This window comes from Meleagris gallopavo, chromosome 27 (genome assembly GCF_905368555.1).
Source record: "Meleagris gallopavo chromosome 27, MGAL_WU_HG_1.1, whole genome shotgun sequence".
Lineage (NCBI taxonomy): Eukaryota > Metazoa > Chordata > Aves > Galliformes > Phasianidae > Meleagris > Meleagris gallopavo.
The window spans coordinates 989,175-1,005,464 of record NC_139430.1 but is presented as its reverse complement, the minus strand read 5'-3'; the positions used below and the strand labels follow the sequence as shown (position 1 = coordinate 1,005,464).

The following is a 16,290-nucleotide window of genomic DNA, read 5'->3' as shown; positions in this document are numbered from 1 at the left end:
ACACCGAACAGAGCGAGGCGACACGGTGTGGAGAGATCGCTTTTTATTTCAAAAGACAGTAAGACAAGTTCTCAATTTAGTATCAAAACACTCGACACGGTTCTTTTGTTTGTTTTTTTCCTCCAGATTGGCCCCGTAACCGCGATGAGCACATAGCAACGGCCCAGCCTGCCTGCGCTCGGCCTCACAGACACCACAGGATGAGATTTGGGAGTTCTGCAGGCCCGGAGGGAAAGGCCTCTGCCTGGGGAGGCAGAACTGCTTGGAGAAAACCAGGACTGAAGCTGTCAGGCCGAGCCCAGGGATGAGGGGCAAAGCACTGAGTGAAGGCAGAGCCATCCCTGGGCATCGGGAGCCACGGCTGTGTGGAACTCATGAGAAAGGAAAGGGAAACAGTGGGGAAGGAAAAGGGAACAACCACCAACCCAACAGCTTGAGCTGGTTGGAGAACAAGGGGAAAAATTAAAAACCAAAAAACAAAAAACCAAAAAACTGCTTTTGCTCAAATTGCTTCTCCACAGAGTTACCTTAAAGCTGAGAAATGGAACTGCTCGTTTGGCAAACAGCTCTCAGAGCAAAGCGTGCCCAGCCCAGCCCCACTCCCACCTCCTCTCCCCCAAAGTGGGCTCAAATGGGTTAACACCAAAATTAAAGCCCAGAGCTTTGTTTGTAGCTCACCAGCATCACTTATTTGGAATGTTTACAATGGTTGCTACAAAAAAAAAAAAAAGGAAAAAGAAGGTAGTTACAAAATGTGTACATCTCAAACATGCTCCCCCGACATTATTGCATCGTTTATTTCCCTTAATAACGCTGTGTGAAGCTCTGCCCAACCCGGTGACCTCTAACCCCGAGGTGAAGAAGCAGAGCTGCATTCGGGCAAGTTGGCAACAGAAAGGAAACGGAGCCCAAGGGTTAGAGGGCAGCGGGGGCTGGGCTGACCCCGGGCGCTGTGTGGCAGAGGCAGCAGCGGGGCTCCATTACATCTCATTCAGGTCTAGCAGGGTCTGGTCCAGCATTCGTTGCGTGCAGAGATGCTCCTCTTTGGTGGATTTCAGTTTATCTGGCAGGAAGCAAGAGGCAGAGTTACGAGTCAGCTTCAGGCAACGGAGAGACCTCGGCCAAAGAAGCTCACGCTAGCCCCTTCCCAGCATTCTCAAACCGTGGGTGCCTGGCTGGTTGCAGTGAGCAGCTCTGGAGTTACCTGTGTCTTTGCAGCCCTCGTTTCTCGCACCGCTGCTGCTCCGCAGGACGCACTTTGAGCTAGTGCTGTAGGCAGCATTGTGCATGCAGGTGCCTCAAACCGCAGCTAGCTTCCCCCAGGGCTTCAACACTTCAGACAGCAGGCCCCCGTGGCCCAGCAAGCCGCCCAAGAGCAACTTAAGGATTAAACACGTTTAAGAAACCAGCCCCTAGGATTACAACCGATCGTGCCCCCCCAGCACAGGATAGAGATGCCAAGCTGGCCACCAGGACCATTGCTACCTAGCAGCAGGGAGCAGACAACCAAGGAGAGTGGGAAGAGCAGGCAGTGAGCAAGTAGGAGCAGGGTGCTGCAGCTCTGCCCAAGGCTCCGGGCAGCTCGCACAGTCGGTTCTCACATTGTCTTTAAGCCAGGAGGAGAGCTCAGCTCGGCAACTAGCACTCTAGGTGCGCTTTACTCCATAGGTGAGCCCACCCATACCACTGAAGAAATCCACGCGTCGGGACACCGGGTAGACACGCTGTTGGAAGATGTCCTTTAGGAACAGGCAGGTGCTCAAAGCTGCTCCCCACCTCCCGGGAGGGGGGGGGGGGGGGCAGGGAGGGGCTGCAGCCGCCCCGAGGTCAGAGACAGCAGACGGCACACACAGCAAGCAGCATCTCTCCTACAGCACTAACTACTGCAGCTGGAAGGGCTCCCTGCAGGCACTCAAGAGACAGCTTCACATCGTGGGTTCGGAGACTTGCTCTCAAAACACCCCTAAGCTCCCCCAGCCCGTCCTGGGACTCCACAGCTGCACTGCGATGGGGCCCCAGGCACCACTGCTTCCCCCAGAGCTCCGAGGTCAGGACTCAGCTACACAGGAAAGTACTACAGGTGTGCAGTGTCTCACAGACCACGAGGTCAGTCATTTATTGTTAGAAGCCATCGTTCCATGCAGCGGGAAATCCTACAGTCATTCAGCTAACAGGAAATTAAGTTCTAGCACGTGACGGGCATCTTCCAGCAGGCACGAGCCTGACTTCACACCACCCCTCTCTGGGTGGGTGCAGCCGTTCTGGTTCCTTGGAGGAGCCAGGCAGACCCCTGTGCAAGCGAACAGGGCTGCTGAAAGATCAGCCAAGTCTGAGAGGTTTTCCACCGAGAATACAGGTTACTTCTATAATAATAACAACTTTAAAAAAAGCTCTTAAAATAAGTTAGAGAAGAAATTCAACTGCCCCGTTCAATAGCAGTAGTTGCATAGAATTTGCAAGTCTGCCAGGCTTAAGAGTGATCAGATTTCAGTGTGGTCCACAGCACTGGTGGTCGCAATTAGCTTGCTTAATGGCATTAGTGGGCCCCTTCTCAGTCACACAGATCATGCAGCGTTAGCTTCAGCTCGTTAGAGAGCAGGCGGTTTTTCTCGAGCTGGCTGTACAGGCGCTCTGCAGCAGCAACAGGATTAGGGGAAGAAGAGGAAGAGAGAAAAAGAGAGAAAGGGCAGGTTAGTAGAGCACCCAGAGGAGCACATCGATAACCTGCCTCCGAGGATCCAGCCTGGGCTATCGCACAGAGGAAGCTGGGAAGGACAAAGGTTTATTGCACTCTGATTTGCTTCTCAGCTCAGGAAGATCGCAGTGGAAGCCGCGTGTAGGCAGAAATGGAAGTGCTGCCAAAGGTTTGTGAAAGCAAAGGAAGAGAGAACGTCAGAAGAGAGTCTGCAGGCTGGGCTGCACCGTACCCAGGGAAGGAGAAGAACGTGGGATGTGCTTTAAGCCCGTGGAGGGCTCTGAAGGAAGAAGCAGCTGAACCACGAACACCTCCCAGGTCCGATTCCTGCACTTGGGGAATTCCAGGCAGTAAAAAAAAAAAAAAATCCCTATGCCACAGCTTCCAGCCTGCCAGAAATCATCCTCGCTAACTGGAACGGCTCACGCAGCGCGCCATGAGGAGCACAGCGCACAGCACAGCTGCTGGCTTCACATCTCGCACCCTGCAGGTGCTACAAAAGGCCCAGGAACCTCCAGCAACCTCAGGAGGGCCACGCTGTTCCTCATAGCTTTCAGACCAGGAACAATTGCTCCTGAGCAAGGCCTGGCCACGTAAAGTTCAGGTGCTCCCCTGAGCAGTCACAGCACAGCCCCCCACCCCACAGAGCCACCCTGACAGCCCCACACATGGGGAAAAGCTTCTCCTCACCCAGCTGCACCCCGCTCTGCAGCACGGAGGGTGGCAGCGCTGACTGACCCGCCATCCCAGCCACCAAGGGACAAAGCAACAGCTGGAGGAGCTGACAATTTCTGCCCTGCTGCAACCCAACTCGGAGCAGAGGGAAGCTGTGCTGCAGGGGACGGTGCACCAGCACCAGCCTGCCCTGCGCGCAGGCTCCCAACGCTCTGCCCTCCCAGCTGGGCCCGAGTCTCTGGGGCGAGAGATGGGACGAAACTGCAGTCAGCGGGAGGGCAAGCAATCAAAGGCTGGGGCAACAGCAGCTCCCGGCCAGTATTACTGCTTGTGGACCTGACAACCCAGCCACGGGAGGGAGCAGCCTGGCTGAAGTAATTAACGTGACCTTCCTAAGACCTCAGCAACAGCTTCTTAAAGCGGAGCAGCTGCCGTGGGGCTGCAGCAACGCCTGAGCCGCTCCATTCCCCACCCAGCCTGCAGGGCAGCCTCGCAGCCACGTGGAGCCCCACGACCCGTGCTTTGTGGTCAGCTTATCTGTACCTGCAGCAGTCCTGCACTGGGAGCCCAGCCTGTGGCAACCAGCCTGCACAAGCCCTGCAATCCCGTCAGACCAGAAGCTTCCCAAAACCTCCCAGGGCAGGAATTGCATCACCCACCCAGCATGGAGTTCCACCAGGACGAGCAGGGAGCGGGCTTGCCACAGCCCAGCCTTCAATAACGTTGTTTGCAACGCCTGCTCCACTCCATGGGGGCAGGTAACAAAGGCAGAGCCAGGACCTCCCCTCGAGGAGAGGCCATTTCACAAGGGCAGGGAGCACCGGGCCACCTCCAGAGGTGGAGAACTGGCAGGCAGCGCTGGCTGGAAGCCCCCACCCACCAGGAAGTAACGACAGGCCGCCCCCCGCACAGCCAGAGCCCGCATCTCAGCTGCACAGCTGGGTACCAACAAGGATTCTCACTTCTGGGACTAGAGCTCCGCAAAGCATCAAGCCAACATCTGCAGAGCTTCCCAAGCTCTTACTCTGGGATTCCTCCCAAAAGCGCCTCCTCCTTCCCCGCCCAGAGAGGGGACAGCCCTAACAGTTGAGTGTGAGACCGTGCTGACCGGGAGCGCCATTTGTGTGCAGAGCAGGGTGTGCACAAACCTGAGGTTCAGGGAACCAGGGGAGATGTCCCATTTCACCAAAGCTCGATTCCTGAAGGGCTCTTCGGGCCCTGTGGCAGAGGAACCAATCCAGAAAGGAAGAAGCATTGGAGAAGCCACCACGAGGCAGCACAGAGTTACAAGAGGCAGATCAGTTTTTTTTACGGTCCCAGAGCAACCAGAAAGACTCCAGACTCACACCAGCAGCGATGTGTTACGTGCCTGCAGCCATGCTCGGTGTCCTGCTGTACACCACACTCCACCCCCCAAGGGTCCTCTGCCACCCCCAGCCCCACGCAGGAGCCCAACTTCTGCCATGTGAGACCCCTGGGACACCTGCAGCTCCGCCCCCTGAAGCAGGAGCCTTACGTACCCACCCCACACGCAGCACCCAGCCTGCTCCAGCCCTGCTGGAATCAGCCAGAGGTACGTGCTATTCATCAGCTCCCACCTCACCAGCTGTGGTGGCTGCCCACTGCAAGCCAGCGTGTGACAACCGAGGCCAGGAGTGCTACAGAGCGGGCAGGTGAGGAGTGCCTCCAGCCAGGCTGAGCAGACACGGCTGGAGGAGGGCCTGCTGCAACGCAAGCACCCTCCTGCACCCTACAGAGCATGCTGGCCACCGGGGCGCCGCGTGCAGAGCTGCGTTTTGCATCTGTGAGCTGGTAACGCACCCAAAGCGAGACATCAGTGCATTCACCAAGTCTGTATTCCACCAAGGCCCAGGGGGTCGCACCAGTGCGAAGGCAACATTGCAACTGTTACTCTAAAGCAGCAGCAAGTGGTCACTAGAAACCCATTTCTCAACAGCACCGGCTCTTCTATTCATACAAGAGTTGTTTTTCCTTCAAAAAGGTGACATCATGCTCAAGTAAGAGGCAAGAGAAATACAAAAGGCGCTTTATGGCTCTCCGTAAGATATGCAGATGAGAACAACACGCTCCCAGCTACACCCAGACATTGGAAAGGGCAGCCCCCCAGAGCACGGCCGTGTCTGGCACACGGGTCAAACAGAGGGAGCTTTGTTTAGGAGCAAGTGCAGCATAACTGGGAGCTGCTGCTGCCGTCAAGCTTCAGCGTCCTTACAGCTCATTCCCAGGGATGCCCTGTGCACAGTAAGTGGAAAAAGGTGCTGGAATTCAGAGCGAGATGACGAGAGCGTGAATGCAGGGTGCAGGTGCAGAACAAGCCACCAAGCAGAAAGGCAAATCCAAAGTGGAGTTTGGAATCGCAAGATTCATCTGTGTGAAACAGAAGGAGACACCGGATTGAAGAGAAACGCGAGTGTTTGTGCACAGCAAACTCGGCTGGGGGCTCTCGGGTGCCGTGTTAAGGCTCCTCACAGTGCAGATTCCTGGCCTCTCCCTGTTAGTGGTAAGGACTGCGCAGAGCAGCTGTTAGCAGAGCTCACCGCCACTCCCAACGCAAAGCCAAGGAGCAGAGTTGCAGAAACACGAGTTCAGCTACTTCCACAGATCAGGTCGTGGTCCAGTCCATCTCAAGGCTGGCATGGCAACCCCTAAGGAGCCCACCTGAGCGCTCCTCTCCCAGGAGGACCCCGAGCCCGCAGCCTGGCGGCTCCAGTGGGCAACTGAGGCACAGCACCGGGGGGAGCCTCCGCAGCGGGACTGGAAACTGCACTCCTCAGAGTCGGAGTCAGAACCCTTTCAGGCCAGCACAGCTCTTGGTGTTACGCATGCAGCTCAAGGCCCTACAGTTAGAACGCAGCATGCTGCGGGGCAGCCTCCACAGTCCCAGAGGCACAGATCTGTAGAAGTAACCTAAACGACACAGTGCCATTGATTCTCCAGCTATGAAAATCACAGCAAACCAAGCAAGCTCTGGCGGTCTAGCCTGCTGAAGCGAGAGGCAAACACCAGCCAGCTCATATTTACATGGAAGTCATGTCATTCAGGGCGTGGTCCAGTTCCTCACTAATTGCTTTGTACTTCAGTTTCTGGGCATAGAGCTCATCTAGAAGAGGTTTAGGAGGAGAACAAAAGGGAAACAATGAGGGAAGGCACAGGAGTTCTTCCAACACCCTGGGGCAGGAAAAGCAGTGTGGGATTCATGACCAGAAGAAAAATGAAGTCAGATGGGAGCCACCACGACTGCGCTGCGTGGCTGCTGGATCCTGAGCAACGACTGGGAGGTTTCACACAGCCTGAGGACAGCCTGAGCAGCTCAGACCCCACAGGCTTGTGAGAACAAGCAGCTCAGCCAGGTCAGCACGAGCCACCAGGGGAGGGCAGCTCCACCTAAGGAGATGATTGCTAAAGCAAAGGAGGGCACGGAGCAATGAAGGGCTTTGTTCTCACCTTCGGTTTCAATACAAAAACCTGTTTGGGAGAAGTCAGTTAAGTAACAGCGGTGAGCAAGAGAGGGAATTCCCATCCTGTGGGATAAGCTGAGCAGAAGGGCCACACCTGTGCTCTCCATCAGATAATGGAGCAGACTGAGGACTGCCACCTTCCACGGGGGTGGCAGCCTTGAAACTCGCACCAGTGTGCTCCCAAATCATGCAGAGCTGGCAGACTCCTCCCAGCACCGCTGCCCAGGCTGCGATACAGCTGGTTATGTTATTAACTGCTTCCCAGGGCCCAGAGGATTTTATCACTTGTCATAAACTAGGTCACCTCAGCAGCAACACCGGAGATCAGAGCCAACGCTCAATCAACATCTTTCGAGGGCAGCATGCAGGGACTTGGAGTATTTCAGCTCCCCTGGACCATGGGGTGGCTCAGATTGCTGCTTGGCTGCAGTTCTGGAACAGCTCTGCTGACAAGGCTGCTATTTCTGGAGTAACCCAGGAGTTTTATTCGGGCTGTAGGATGTGGCTTTCCATCTCCAAGACCTGGCACTAAAAGGCTGCTAAGGCCCATGCTGTGGCAGGAGGCCTGCAAGAGCTCCAGCCACAGCTATCTATGGAAGAATCCACAGCCTCAGATCTGAGGAGGCAGCTGGAGCTTTCTCCTTCCACGGCTGGGAGAGAGGACAGACTGCAACAGCAGGAATGCTCCTGAAGTACTGTGAAACCAGGAGGAAAGGAGCCCAGCATCAGCCAGACCGGAGGACTTTTGGCCATTATGGGCAATTTTATCTTCAACTGATGCTGGGTAGTCTCAGTCCTGAGGCTTGGCTCCTTACTGACGGCACTAATGCTGCCTGCAGAGAGGCCACGTGCATCAAATTCCACACAAAAGAATGTTATTGTAACCAATTCCTGCGAGTTCAGGTGGTTTTTTTCCCCCCCCTCTACGCCACTCCTTAAATGGGGTTAAGCTGGAACACGGGAATCCAGTTACATTCCTGAGGACAGGACGGCCAAGATCACCACTCTCACTATCTGTGCTATCAGGCAGGGCGTTGGGAAGCCTCAGCACAGCCAGGGAGCTGCTGCCAGGGCAGATCATGGCCCGGAGGCACCAGCTCGACACAGGCAATGGCTTCAGCCTCGCTCCAAGCGACTCGGCAGCACTGCTGCTCCCCAGCTGCCTGGCAGGCAGTTGTTCTCAGCTCCCCACTCATCACCACGTTCTTTAGCTTCCCCTCCCCGGGATGTACCTTCCAAATCATCGATGGTCTTCTCCAGCTTGGCTACAGAGCGCTCAGCAAACTCAGCACGGGTCTCCGCCTGCAGACAGGAGTGAGTCAGTCAGTGCAACAGCTTCTGCTACGAAGGACAGACCCGCCCGAGCCACCCCAACACCACCACTCACCTCTTTGAGTTTATCAGTCAGGATCTTGATCTCCTCTTCATATTTATCCTCTTTTTGGGAGTACTGTGGGGAAGGAAAGGAATCGGTCATCTGCAGCCTCGTGCGTTTCCCATCCTAAAGCCTACAGCTACAGAGGGACACTTCAACTCCCCACTGCAGTACGCATGCCCACAAACTTCCAAACTTCCTATTCCAAGAGGGCTGGGTCAGTCAGACAGCAAGTCCCACACCATGCACATCACACACAAACTCAGGCACAGGAAAAACTCTCATCCCAGCAGCATTAACATCTCAGCTGCTCAGTCTGCCCCAAGGCAGGGGCACAGACGGACCTCCCGCGCTCACAGCTTCTACAGTCAGCATCAGTCCTGTGCTGGAATCCACCAGCTCTCCTGGGAAACAAGCACGGCTCTCCTTGCTTGCTTAAGGCTGCAGCTGCATTATCTCCATCCCAGCGGGTGCTCTGCTGTCACACACCCTTCCAGCAAAACAAACGTTTCTGGCCCTTGGAAAAGTAGCCCTACCTTCTCAGCCTGAGCCTCAAGAGACTTGAGATTGTTGGTGACATTCTTCAGCTCCTCCTCCAGCTCGGAACATTTACTGTGGGGTTTCGTAAAGAAAGAGGGGAGGAAAAAAACAAAACAAAAAAAAAGGGAAAAGTGGGAAGGAAAGACAGGAGAGACGAGAAGTGAATCCGTGTGCAGGGGAGAGCAGGGAGTTCTTCAGGAGACTGTCTGCGATCAGACGGGATGGGACCTTGCTTTGAAGCACTTCTGCAGAAAGCAAGTTCCCTTCTAGCCTCCAAGGTCACGTTTTAGATACGCTGCCAGCGCGTGCACGAGGCACCCAGCGGCACAGCTGAGACGCACAGATTTCTGCCAGGCCTGGCGTCCTCGCGTAGAAGCTGCGCCTTTATTCTGCTGAAAGGAGGGAAGCTGCTCCGACAGACAGATGGACAGCTGCCACCACTCAGACAGGAGTGCTCGGGCAGAGGACAGAACATTCCAGGAGAGAGAAGGACGCAATTAAGCCGAGGGAAGGAGCGTAGCGAGAAGTCCACAAGAGTTCTGGTTTAATGGCTCGAGAAGGGAACGGTTAGTACCTTTTCTTCGGCAACAGACAGACACTTCAAGTTCTGGTCCATCACTCTGATCTGCTCCTGCAGCTCCCGGACACGACTGTTAGTGACGTTCACATGATGGCACAAGCCAGGTGGGGGCAAGGGTCAAAAGGAGCACCAATAACACAACACCGCAGAGCCAAAAAGGGGCGGGGGAGAAACACAAAGAAGTCATGGTCACGACATGCATGTCTGGGCAGGAAGCACAGCGCTGCTGCTGCACACATGCTGGCTTTGTTAGACAAGGCCCACAGTACAGAAGGGCCCCGGGCAGCTCCTGGAGGCGCATGAAAGGAGCCGAGCAGCACATCTGGCGTCTCTGCTCCAAGCAGGAGCTCAGCTCGCTACTCAGCGGTGCAAACATCCCCGTGATCACTGGAAACACTGAAGGAGGCCAGAGACCAACCTCAGCCACAGCTCTGCTCGCTGCTGTGGGCCATTTTAGGCTCAGCACCACGTGCCCCGTAGCAGTGTGAGCACATCCAGTGAGCAAACAGCAGTGCTGGTGGCTACCGAGTGGAGGAAGACTGACCTCAGCAGCTAGAGGCACTCATGCAAAGGTGCTGAACATCTCTGCCGCAAGGCACGGCGTGTTGATTTTGATGCCAACTCCACGTTCTCAGTGGATCTCATCCCGTTCAGAGCAGGAGATCACCTCCCAGCTCTTCCATTTGGAGAGCTAAGCCCGCCCTGTACTTCAGGCCTTGTGTAACAAGGTTAGAAATGCCATCGGTGTTAGTTCCCATGCACAGGTAGACACGCCAGTCACATGCAAGCAGGTTACTCACGACTCTGCAAGCTCAGCTCTCTCCTCAGTACGCTCCAGATCTCCTTCAATGATCACCAGTTTCCGAGCAACCTGGGAGGGAAAAATCAGAGTTCACAAGCAAGGAAGATGAACGCCGCTCTGGTCGGCTGTGCAAGTACTAAAGGGAAAGCCTGCAGGAGCCACTGGTGTTGCCAGAGTCACTGGCTGGGGGAAGCGGTGCAGCTGTAAGCCAGGTCCCCCCACACTGTGTTCCTGAGAGCACAGACAGCAGGACGAGCGGCCAGCATCAGCTGCACGACAGCATCCAGGGCTCTCACCTCCTCGTACTTCCTGTCCGCCTCCTCTGCAATGTGCTTGGCTTCCTTCAGCTGGATCTCCTGCAGCTCCATCTTCTCCTCATCTTTCAGAGCTCTGTTTTCAATGACTTTCATGCCTCTGCCCCCCAAAAAAACAAAAAGCACAGCAGAGAGTGATGATTAAAACAAACTGGCAACATAACGCGTGTCAGAGAGTGAACAGCATTCCCAGCCACAGCGCTGCTCTCCGAGTGCAGAGGACAGCAGGGGAAAGCAGTGCTGCTGCTCAGAGTTAACTGCTCCTCTGAGCACGGCTCCAGCAGCTCACTGGGCTCCTGGAGCACAGGAAGCACTGCTGGGAAGAACAAGTCAGGCTGTCGGAGGGACTCTGCGCAGGCAAGCCAGGCACTTCCAGGCTGAAGCACAGGGAAAGCCAAACCTTTATGGCAGACGTAAGCCAGGTCAGGCTGCTACAGAGAGGAGCGCATCGGCCAACTGGAGACGCTGCTGGGACTCCTCTCCAAACCACATTCCCAGCTCAGGAGCTCCCGGCCAGAAGGGAGCGTGCAGCAGGAGGGGAAGCTCCCCTACCTCCCCACTGCACCCAGGGCCCACTGCTCCCTCAGAAGGGAACCCAGCAGCCACGGCCCCACGCCGAGATGCTCCCTGAAGGCCGACAGCCCCGCTCCAGCATCAGCGGGTCCTCACTCCCACACCCGGCCTCGGTGTGGCACCCACTCCCCACCTTCTGAAGCTGAAGATGCCAACATCACGGGGCCCTGGCGAGGGGCACCCCTGCGTGGCTGACAGCACAGCGGGCACCCCTGCTCACCTTTCGCTTTCATCTGCTGCCTTCTCAGCCTCCTCCAGCTTCTGCAGAGCGGTGGCGAGGCGCTCCTGGGCCCGGTCCAGCTCCTCCTCTACCAGCTGGATGCGGCGGTTCAGGGATGCCACCTCTGCCTCAGCCTGGGGGGAGCAAGGAAGGCAGCTCAGCCTGCAGCGAGCAGCACAGAGCAGCTGGGGGATCACCCGCAGGCCAGCAGCAGCACGGAGGAAGCCAAAACCAAGTCAAGGAGCTGCATCCACTTTCTTACACCGAGCCCTGCATTCCAAGATAAGCCTTGCAACATTTCACACGGGCTCGCGCAGGCAGCAGGCGCTGCCACACGGGTTTCTCGCCTGTCAGCTTGAGCTGACGTGACAGTTTAAGCCATAAACACTAAGTGGATGACTTACACTAACGTCTCTTCTCCACAGCTGCTGTAATCCTGCCAGGCCATCAATCAGCCCTATTTATCCGCTGCTCCGGCGCGCCGTGACAGCCGGCATTCAGCACCAAGTCAGTTTACTCATGTGATCTGGACACCAGCGCTGCTCAAACCGAGCAACTCAAGGAAGATGATCAGCTCCGTGCTCAGAGCTCCGCCTGCCCCGCCGAGGGGCCACAGTGCAGCTCTGGGGCTCCAGCCAGCAGCACTCACTGATCCCACAGAGCAGAATCCTCACCCAGCCCAAGCCAGGCTGGGAGCCGCTGCCCAGCAACACGTGCCGGCACGATGCTGGGAGCCCACAGGCTCTGCTCAATGCCCAGAGTGCAATCACAGCAGTGACCGAGGTTTGAATGAAGCTCAAAGCACCAGAGCTCAGAACCCAGCACCCCCAGAGCCACAGCAACGCCACCATCAGCCACATCTGCTCCACAAAGCCCTGAGCAGAGCCCGCGGGGCAGCCTCAGAGGGACACCAACGTCTCGGGGACACCCCAAAAACATCCAGCATCCCCTTCAGCAGGATTTCTACGCCGCTACCGAAACAGAGACGGCGACTCCATTTCCCAGCAGCGACCTCCCGCAGAGCCCAGCACACAAACGCACCCCAGGCACGTATGAAATACCCAGCAGAGGCCACGGCGAGCCCACCAGCCGTGCCCAAGGAAGGAGCTGCAGCAAGGAAAGAGGCCAGCGCCGGAGCACGGCCTGCCACAACCCACACCCTGCCTCCCCCCCCCCGCAGGATGCAGGAGCACTTTTGCTTTCAGCTGCAGGCACACCCTGCTCTTCACCATGGAAACCCGCAGCACTTTGATGCGCGGCACACCGACCCAGAGCTGCTTTGGAGGAGGAAGCGCTCTGCTCAAAGAGGAACCAACCGACGCACCAAGAAAGAGAGGAGCAGCCTTCGCGCTGCCGAACCTCCTCCTCCTCCTCGCAGCAAATGGAGGCACGCCGTCCTCTATCCCCAGCCCCCCCTTCCCCTCCGGGGCCCACCTTCCTGCAGGCAGCGCTTCTTCATCCCGCTGGGACCGCGGGACAGAGCCCCGCCAGCACAGCAGTGACACCGCCGGGCAGCCGCACAGCGCCTCCCACCACCCCCATTTCCTTCAGGAAGCGAAGCCTGAGTCAGAAAGCCCGGAGAAGGGAGCCCAGCCAAGGGCAGAGCCGGCCAGCATCGCTTCCCAGGGCCGCAGGCTGAGCGCGGCTCCGCTCTCACACAACGGCGCTCCGGCAACCGGGTGCGAGCAGCGCACGTCGCCATGACAACGCCGCAAGTACGGCAGAATTCCTTATGTGGCTGCAAGGAAAACCAGCGCGGGGCTGGGAGTGGCCCGGCCGCTCCGCTCCGCCGTCAGCCCCGAACGCCGCTCCGGCGCCGTTCCTTACGGTCACCGGAGCGGCTCCGCAGAACTCCGCGCCCCCCCCGCGCCAGGACCCCAAAACCGGGGCGGAGCTGCGGACCGGCCGCTCCCTGCCGACCCCCGCCCACCGCACGCCCCCCCCGTCTCAGCGCGCCGTTCCGTCCCGGCGCCCCGCACCCCCCGGTGCCCGCACAGCACGGCCGGCTCCCCCCCTCCCTGCCGACCCCTACGGGACCCCCAGCCCCCGCTTGAGGCGGCACAGCCCGGAGCGCAACCCGGAACGGCACCGCGGAGCCCGGACGGAGCCCCCAGCGGCACCGCCCAGATTTTAGGGGCAAAAAGGCGAAGCTCGGCGACAGCGGCCGATCGCAGCCCGGCCCCACGGAGCCCCGCCGTGACCCCGCGGACCCCGCCGGGACCCCCGCTGCCCCCCCCGACCCCCACCTGCTCTCGGTTCCGGCGCTCGGCCTCCACCTCCCGCTGCAAGCGGTCCGCCCGCTCCTCGGCATCGTCCGCCTGCTGCTGCAGCACCTGAATCTTGCGCTTCACCGCCTCGATGGTGGTGGCCCCCGCCATGATCCCCCTCCGCTCCGCGCCGCGCCCGCCCCGCCCTGAAATACCGGAACCCGCCGCCCCGGCCGCGCCGCACGGGATGTGACGTCACTTCCGCCCGCGCTCCCCCCCCCGCTCGGCCGCGGCCGGAAGCGCCGCGCCCCTCTCGCGTCGCCATGGCGACGGCGCGAACCGCGCGGCCTACGGCGGGCCGGGGCCCGAGCCGAGGGAACGGGAGGGGAGCGGGGCGGCCGGGAGGGGTTCGAAGCGACCTGCGGGAACGGGGGCGGCCCGAACGGACCGGGCCGTGCCGCGCGGGGCTGCGGTGGCCGCTTTGCCGAGGCCGTGCGGGGCATCGGGGACGGCCGTGGGGCAGCGCGGCCCGTCCCGTAGGTGAGTGGGGCCGCCGGGCCGCGTCCCGCAGCGCCTGCCCACCCCATAGAGTTCCCGGTGCTGCTCTGCCCACGCACCGGGCCCTCCGCAGGCCTTATACGGGCACAGCGGCGGCCGTGCATTCCCGGGGGCTGAGCTCAGCCCACCCCCCCCGCTGTGCCCCCATTCCCAGTTCAGCTCTGCTCCAAACTCTCTGCTGGCAGTGCTGAGCCTCACCTCCGCTCACCTCCCTTCACCTCCCATCACCTCCCCTCACCCCACCAGGACTGGCAGCCCCCAGACCCCCCCCCAAGCCCCCTCCACACCCCCCTATGAGCCCCAGCCCAATGATCCCAGTGGTGCCGCTCATGCAGGGCGTGTGGAGCTCAATAAAAGTGTGACCGAGTGACCGAGCGCTGCGGATGGAGCCCAGCGATGCGGGGAGCACAGCGCAGCGGTGCCCTTTGTCACCTCCCGGTGAGGGACAGCACAGCCATGGGGCTGACGAACCCCCAGGACCCCAAACTGTGCTGCTCAGAGGGAGAACAGCCCAGCAAAGGGTCGCGCAGGTGCTTCAGCGTCCCCACCCTGCGCTGCCCCGTGGGGGTGACGGGAGCCGAAGCAGCAGGGATGGCAGCACGGTGACGGCCCCGCAGGTGCCAAACAGAGCCGTGGTGCCACGTGGCTGCCAGGCAATGAAACCCAGCACGGCTGGTGCCATTGTTTGCTTGGACCCGGCGGCCAACAATAGCAGCGCTGTGCAGTTTGTCCTCCGTCCTTCTTTGGCGTCGTTCCTCCACCAATGGCCGAGCGCTGAGCCCATCTCCAGGGCTGCCCACCCCCCTCCCTGCACTCAGCCCCATTTTGGGGACCGTCCCCATACGCACGTCGGCCGCCTTCTTCTCCGCCAACTCCAGCTTCTCCTGGGCGTCCTTCAGGGCCTCTGAGTATTTGTCCAGCTCGTCCTCCGTCCCCTTCAGCTTCTTCTGCATGGCGGCCAGCTCATCCTCCAGCTGCAAGCACCACAGCCGTCACCACGCACCCCACGTGCCTGGGGGGATTCACTCATTGCCCCCACGCGCTCCTTCCCACCCCACACCACCGTCAGTCCTTCACAACCACGCAGCCACTGGGGCTGAGCCCATGGGAAGGGGGGCAGCGCCTCAACCCCCCCGTAGGACGCGGATCCCTCTGAGCCCTGCTGCCCCGTTCCCCTTCAGCCATCTCCCATCACGCCCCACCTGTTTGCTCCTCTCCTCCGCCTGTTTCTGCTCTGCCTCCGCCTGCTCTGCCCGGTCCAGGGCGTTCTCCTTGTCCAGCTTCAGCATCTGCATCTTCTTCTTGATGGCCTCCATGGCTGCGGGGCTCGGGGCTCAGCGCAGTGGGGCGAAGGGCTGCACTCAATGGCCCTGCTGCCCGCTGCTGCCCGGTTTATGGGCGCGCTCCGTTCCGTGGGCGCAGGGCTTTGCCTTTCTTGGCCCTCCCCACCCCCCCCGTGCTCCCAAAAAGTCTCTGCTCGGGACCCATTGTCTGGCGTGGGGGGGTCCGGGCGGCCGCAGCCTTATTTGGGCTCCTGCAGGACAGCTGGGGCAGTTATAAAAAGCAGCAGCAGGTCGGCAGGTGGGGGTCCCGCATTGTCCTGGCTGCCTGCTCCCCCCCCCGCAAGAGGACACCCATATTGGTGGCACAGGGACACCGCGTCCCACCCCAGCAGCTCCATGTATCCCAGAGCAGGGGGGTGATGGGGTCCTGGCCCCCCCTCCCGGCACCCCTGGCTCAGTGGCCGTGGTTCCAGCACCCCCAGTGACCCCCCTGGCACCCCGCTGCCCCCAGGCTGATGTTTCCCCACGCCTGGGGGGCGGTGAGGCAAAGGGCACCTTGAGCCCAAGGCTATTTTAAGAGCAGGGGTTTTAGCAGCAGCCCCCGGCCCTCGTGGTTCAGCTCTGGAGGGGCAGCGGGGGGCAGCTGAGCCCTCAGGACCCCCCCAGCACCCAGCTATGGGGCAGGGGATGCTGCTGGCACCCAGAAGCTCATTGTCCCGGCACGGGGGGAGGGATTGCAGGAGTTCCTTGGCACGGATTTGGGGCAGGAGGCAGCGGGGGAGGGGTGGGGGGGCACAGGGCCCCGTGCCCATGGCTGTGCATCGGGGAACAGGTGGTGGGCGCTGAGCCCACGCAGGCGGCACGCGGCGCTGGGCGGCCCTGACGCTGTAAGAATATGTTTGATATTTAGTTGGTTTCCAATAAAACAACCTAATATCAAACATATCAGACAGAGGCAGGGCGGGACGGGCCCGGGGCTCAGCTCCCTG

General features: G+C 59.5%; 1 protein-coding gene and 1 long non-coding RNA gene across 22 annotated transcripts; one reads left to right on the top strand and one right to left on the bottom strand.

The window, feature by feature from the left end:
- Positions 1 to 28: 28 nt before the first annotated feature.
- On the bottom strand, positions 29 to 15,393 carry TPM3 (tropomyosin 3). 21 transcript variants are annotated; one of them, XM_010727270.4, is made up of 12 exons: positions 15,221 to 15,391; positions 14,867 to 14,992; positions 11,254 to 11,387; positions 10,443 to 10,560; positions 10,145 to 10,215; positions 9,339 to 9,414; positions 8,237 to 8,299; positions 8,082 to 8,151; positions 6,413 to 6,491; positions 4,519 to 4,588; positions 1,602 to 1,724; positions 29 to 1,063 (listed from the first exon to the last, which is right to left on the bottom strand). In XM_010727270.4, the coding sequence occupies exons 1-11, from the start codon at positions 15,332 to 15,334 to the stop codon at positions 1,647 to 1,649; spliced, it is 999 nt and encodes a 332-aa protein (XP_010725572.1). In that variant the 5' UTR covers positions 15,335 to 15,391; the 3' UTR covers positions 29 to 1,063; positions 1,602 to 1,646. The 21 variants fall into 21 exon arrangements, 20 of the variants coding, with proteins under 20 accessions (XP_010725572.1, XP_010725571.1, XP_010725573.1 ...); XM_010727269.4 differs by lacking the exon at positions 9,339 to 9,414 and adding an exon at positions 8,761 to 8,836 and having other exon boundaries at positions 15,221 to 15,387; XR_014879872.1 differs by lacking the exons at positions 4,519 to 4,588; positions 9,339 to 9,414 and adding an exon at positions 8,761 to 8,836 and having other exon boundaries at positions 15,221 to 15,385.
- LOC146542668 (uncharacterized) lies at positions 11,384 to 14,742 on the top strand. Its single transcript, XR_014879874.1, has 2 exons — positions 11,384 to 12,640; positions 12,805 to 14,742. It is a non-coding gene; the product is annotated as an uncharacterized LOC146542668 (long non-coding RNA).
- Positions 15,394 to 16,290: the final 897 nt, after the last annotated feature.

What these genes read in the sequence shown, in the direction of transcription:
- TPM3 (XM_010727270.4), bottom strand. Translation starts at nt 15,334, where the DNA reads ATGGAGGCCATCAAGAAGAAGATGCAGATGCTGAAGCTGGACAAGGAG. An exon ending in CGGAGGAGAGGAGCAAACAG is followed by an intron (nt 14,993 to 15,220) that starts GTGGGGCGTGAT and finishes TGGTGCTTGCAG; the next exon opens with CTGGAGGATGAGCTGGCCGC. An exon ending in CCTGGTTCCCTGAACCTCAG is followed by an intron (nt 1,725 to 4,518) that starts GTTTGTGCACAC and finishes ATCTTCCAACAG; the next exon opens with CGTGTCTACCCGGTGTCCCG.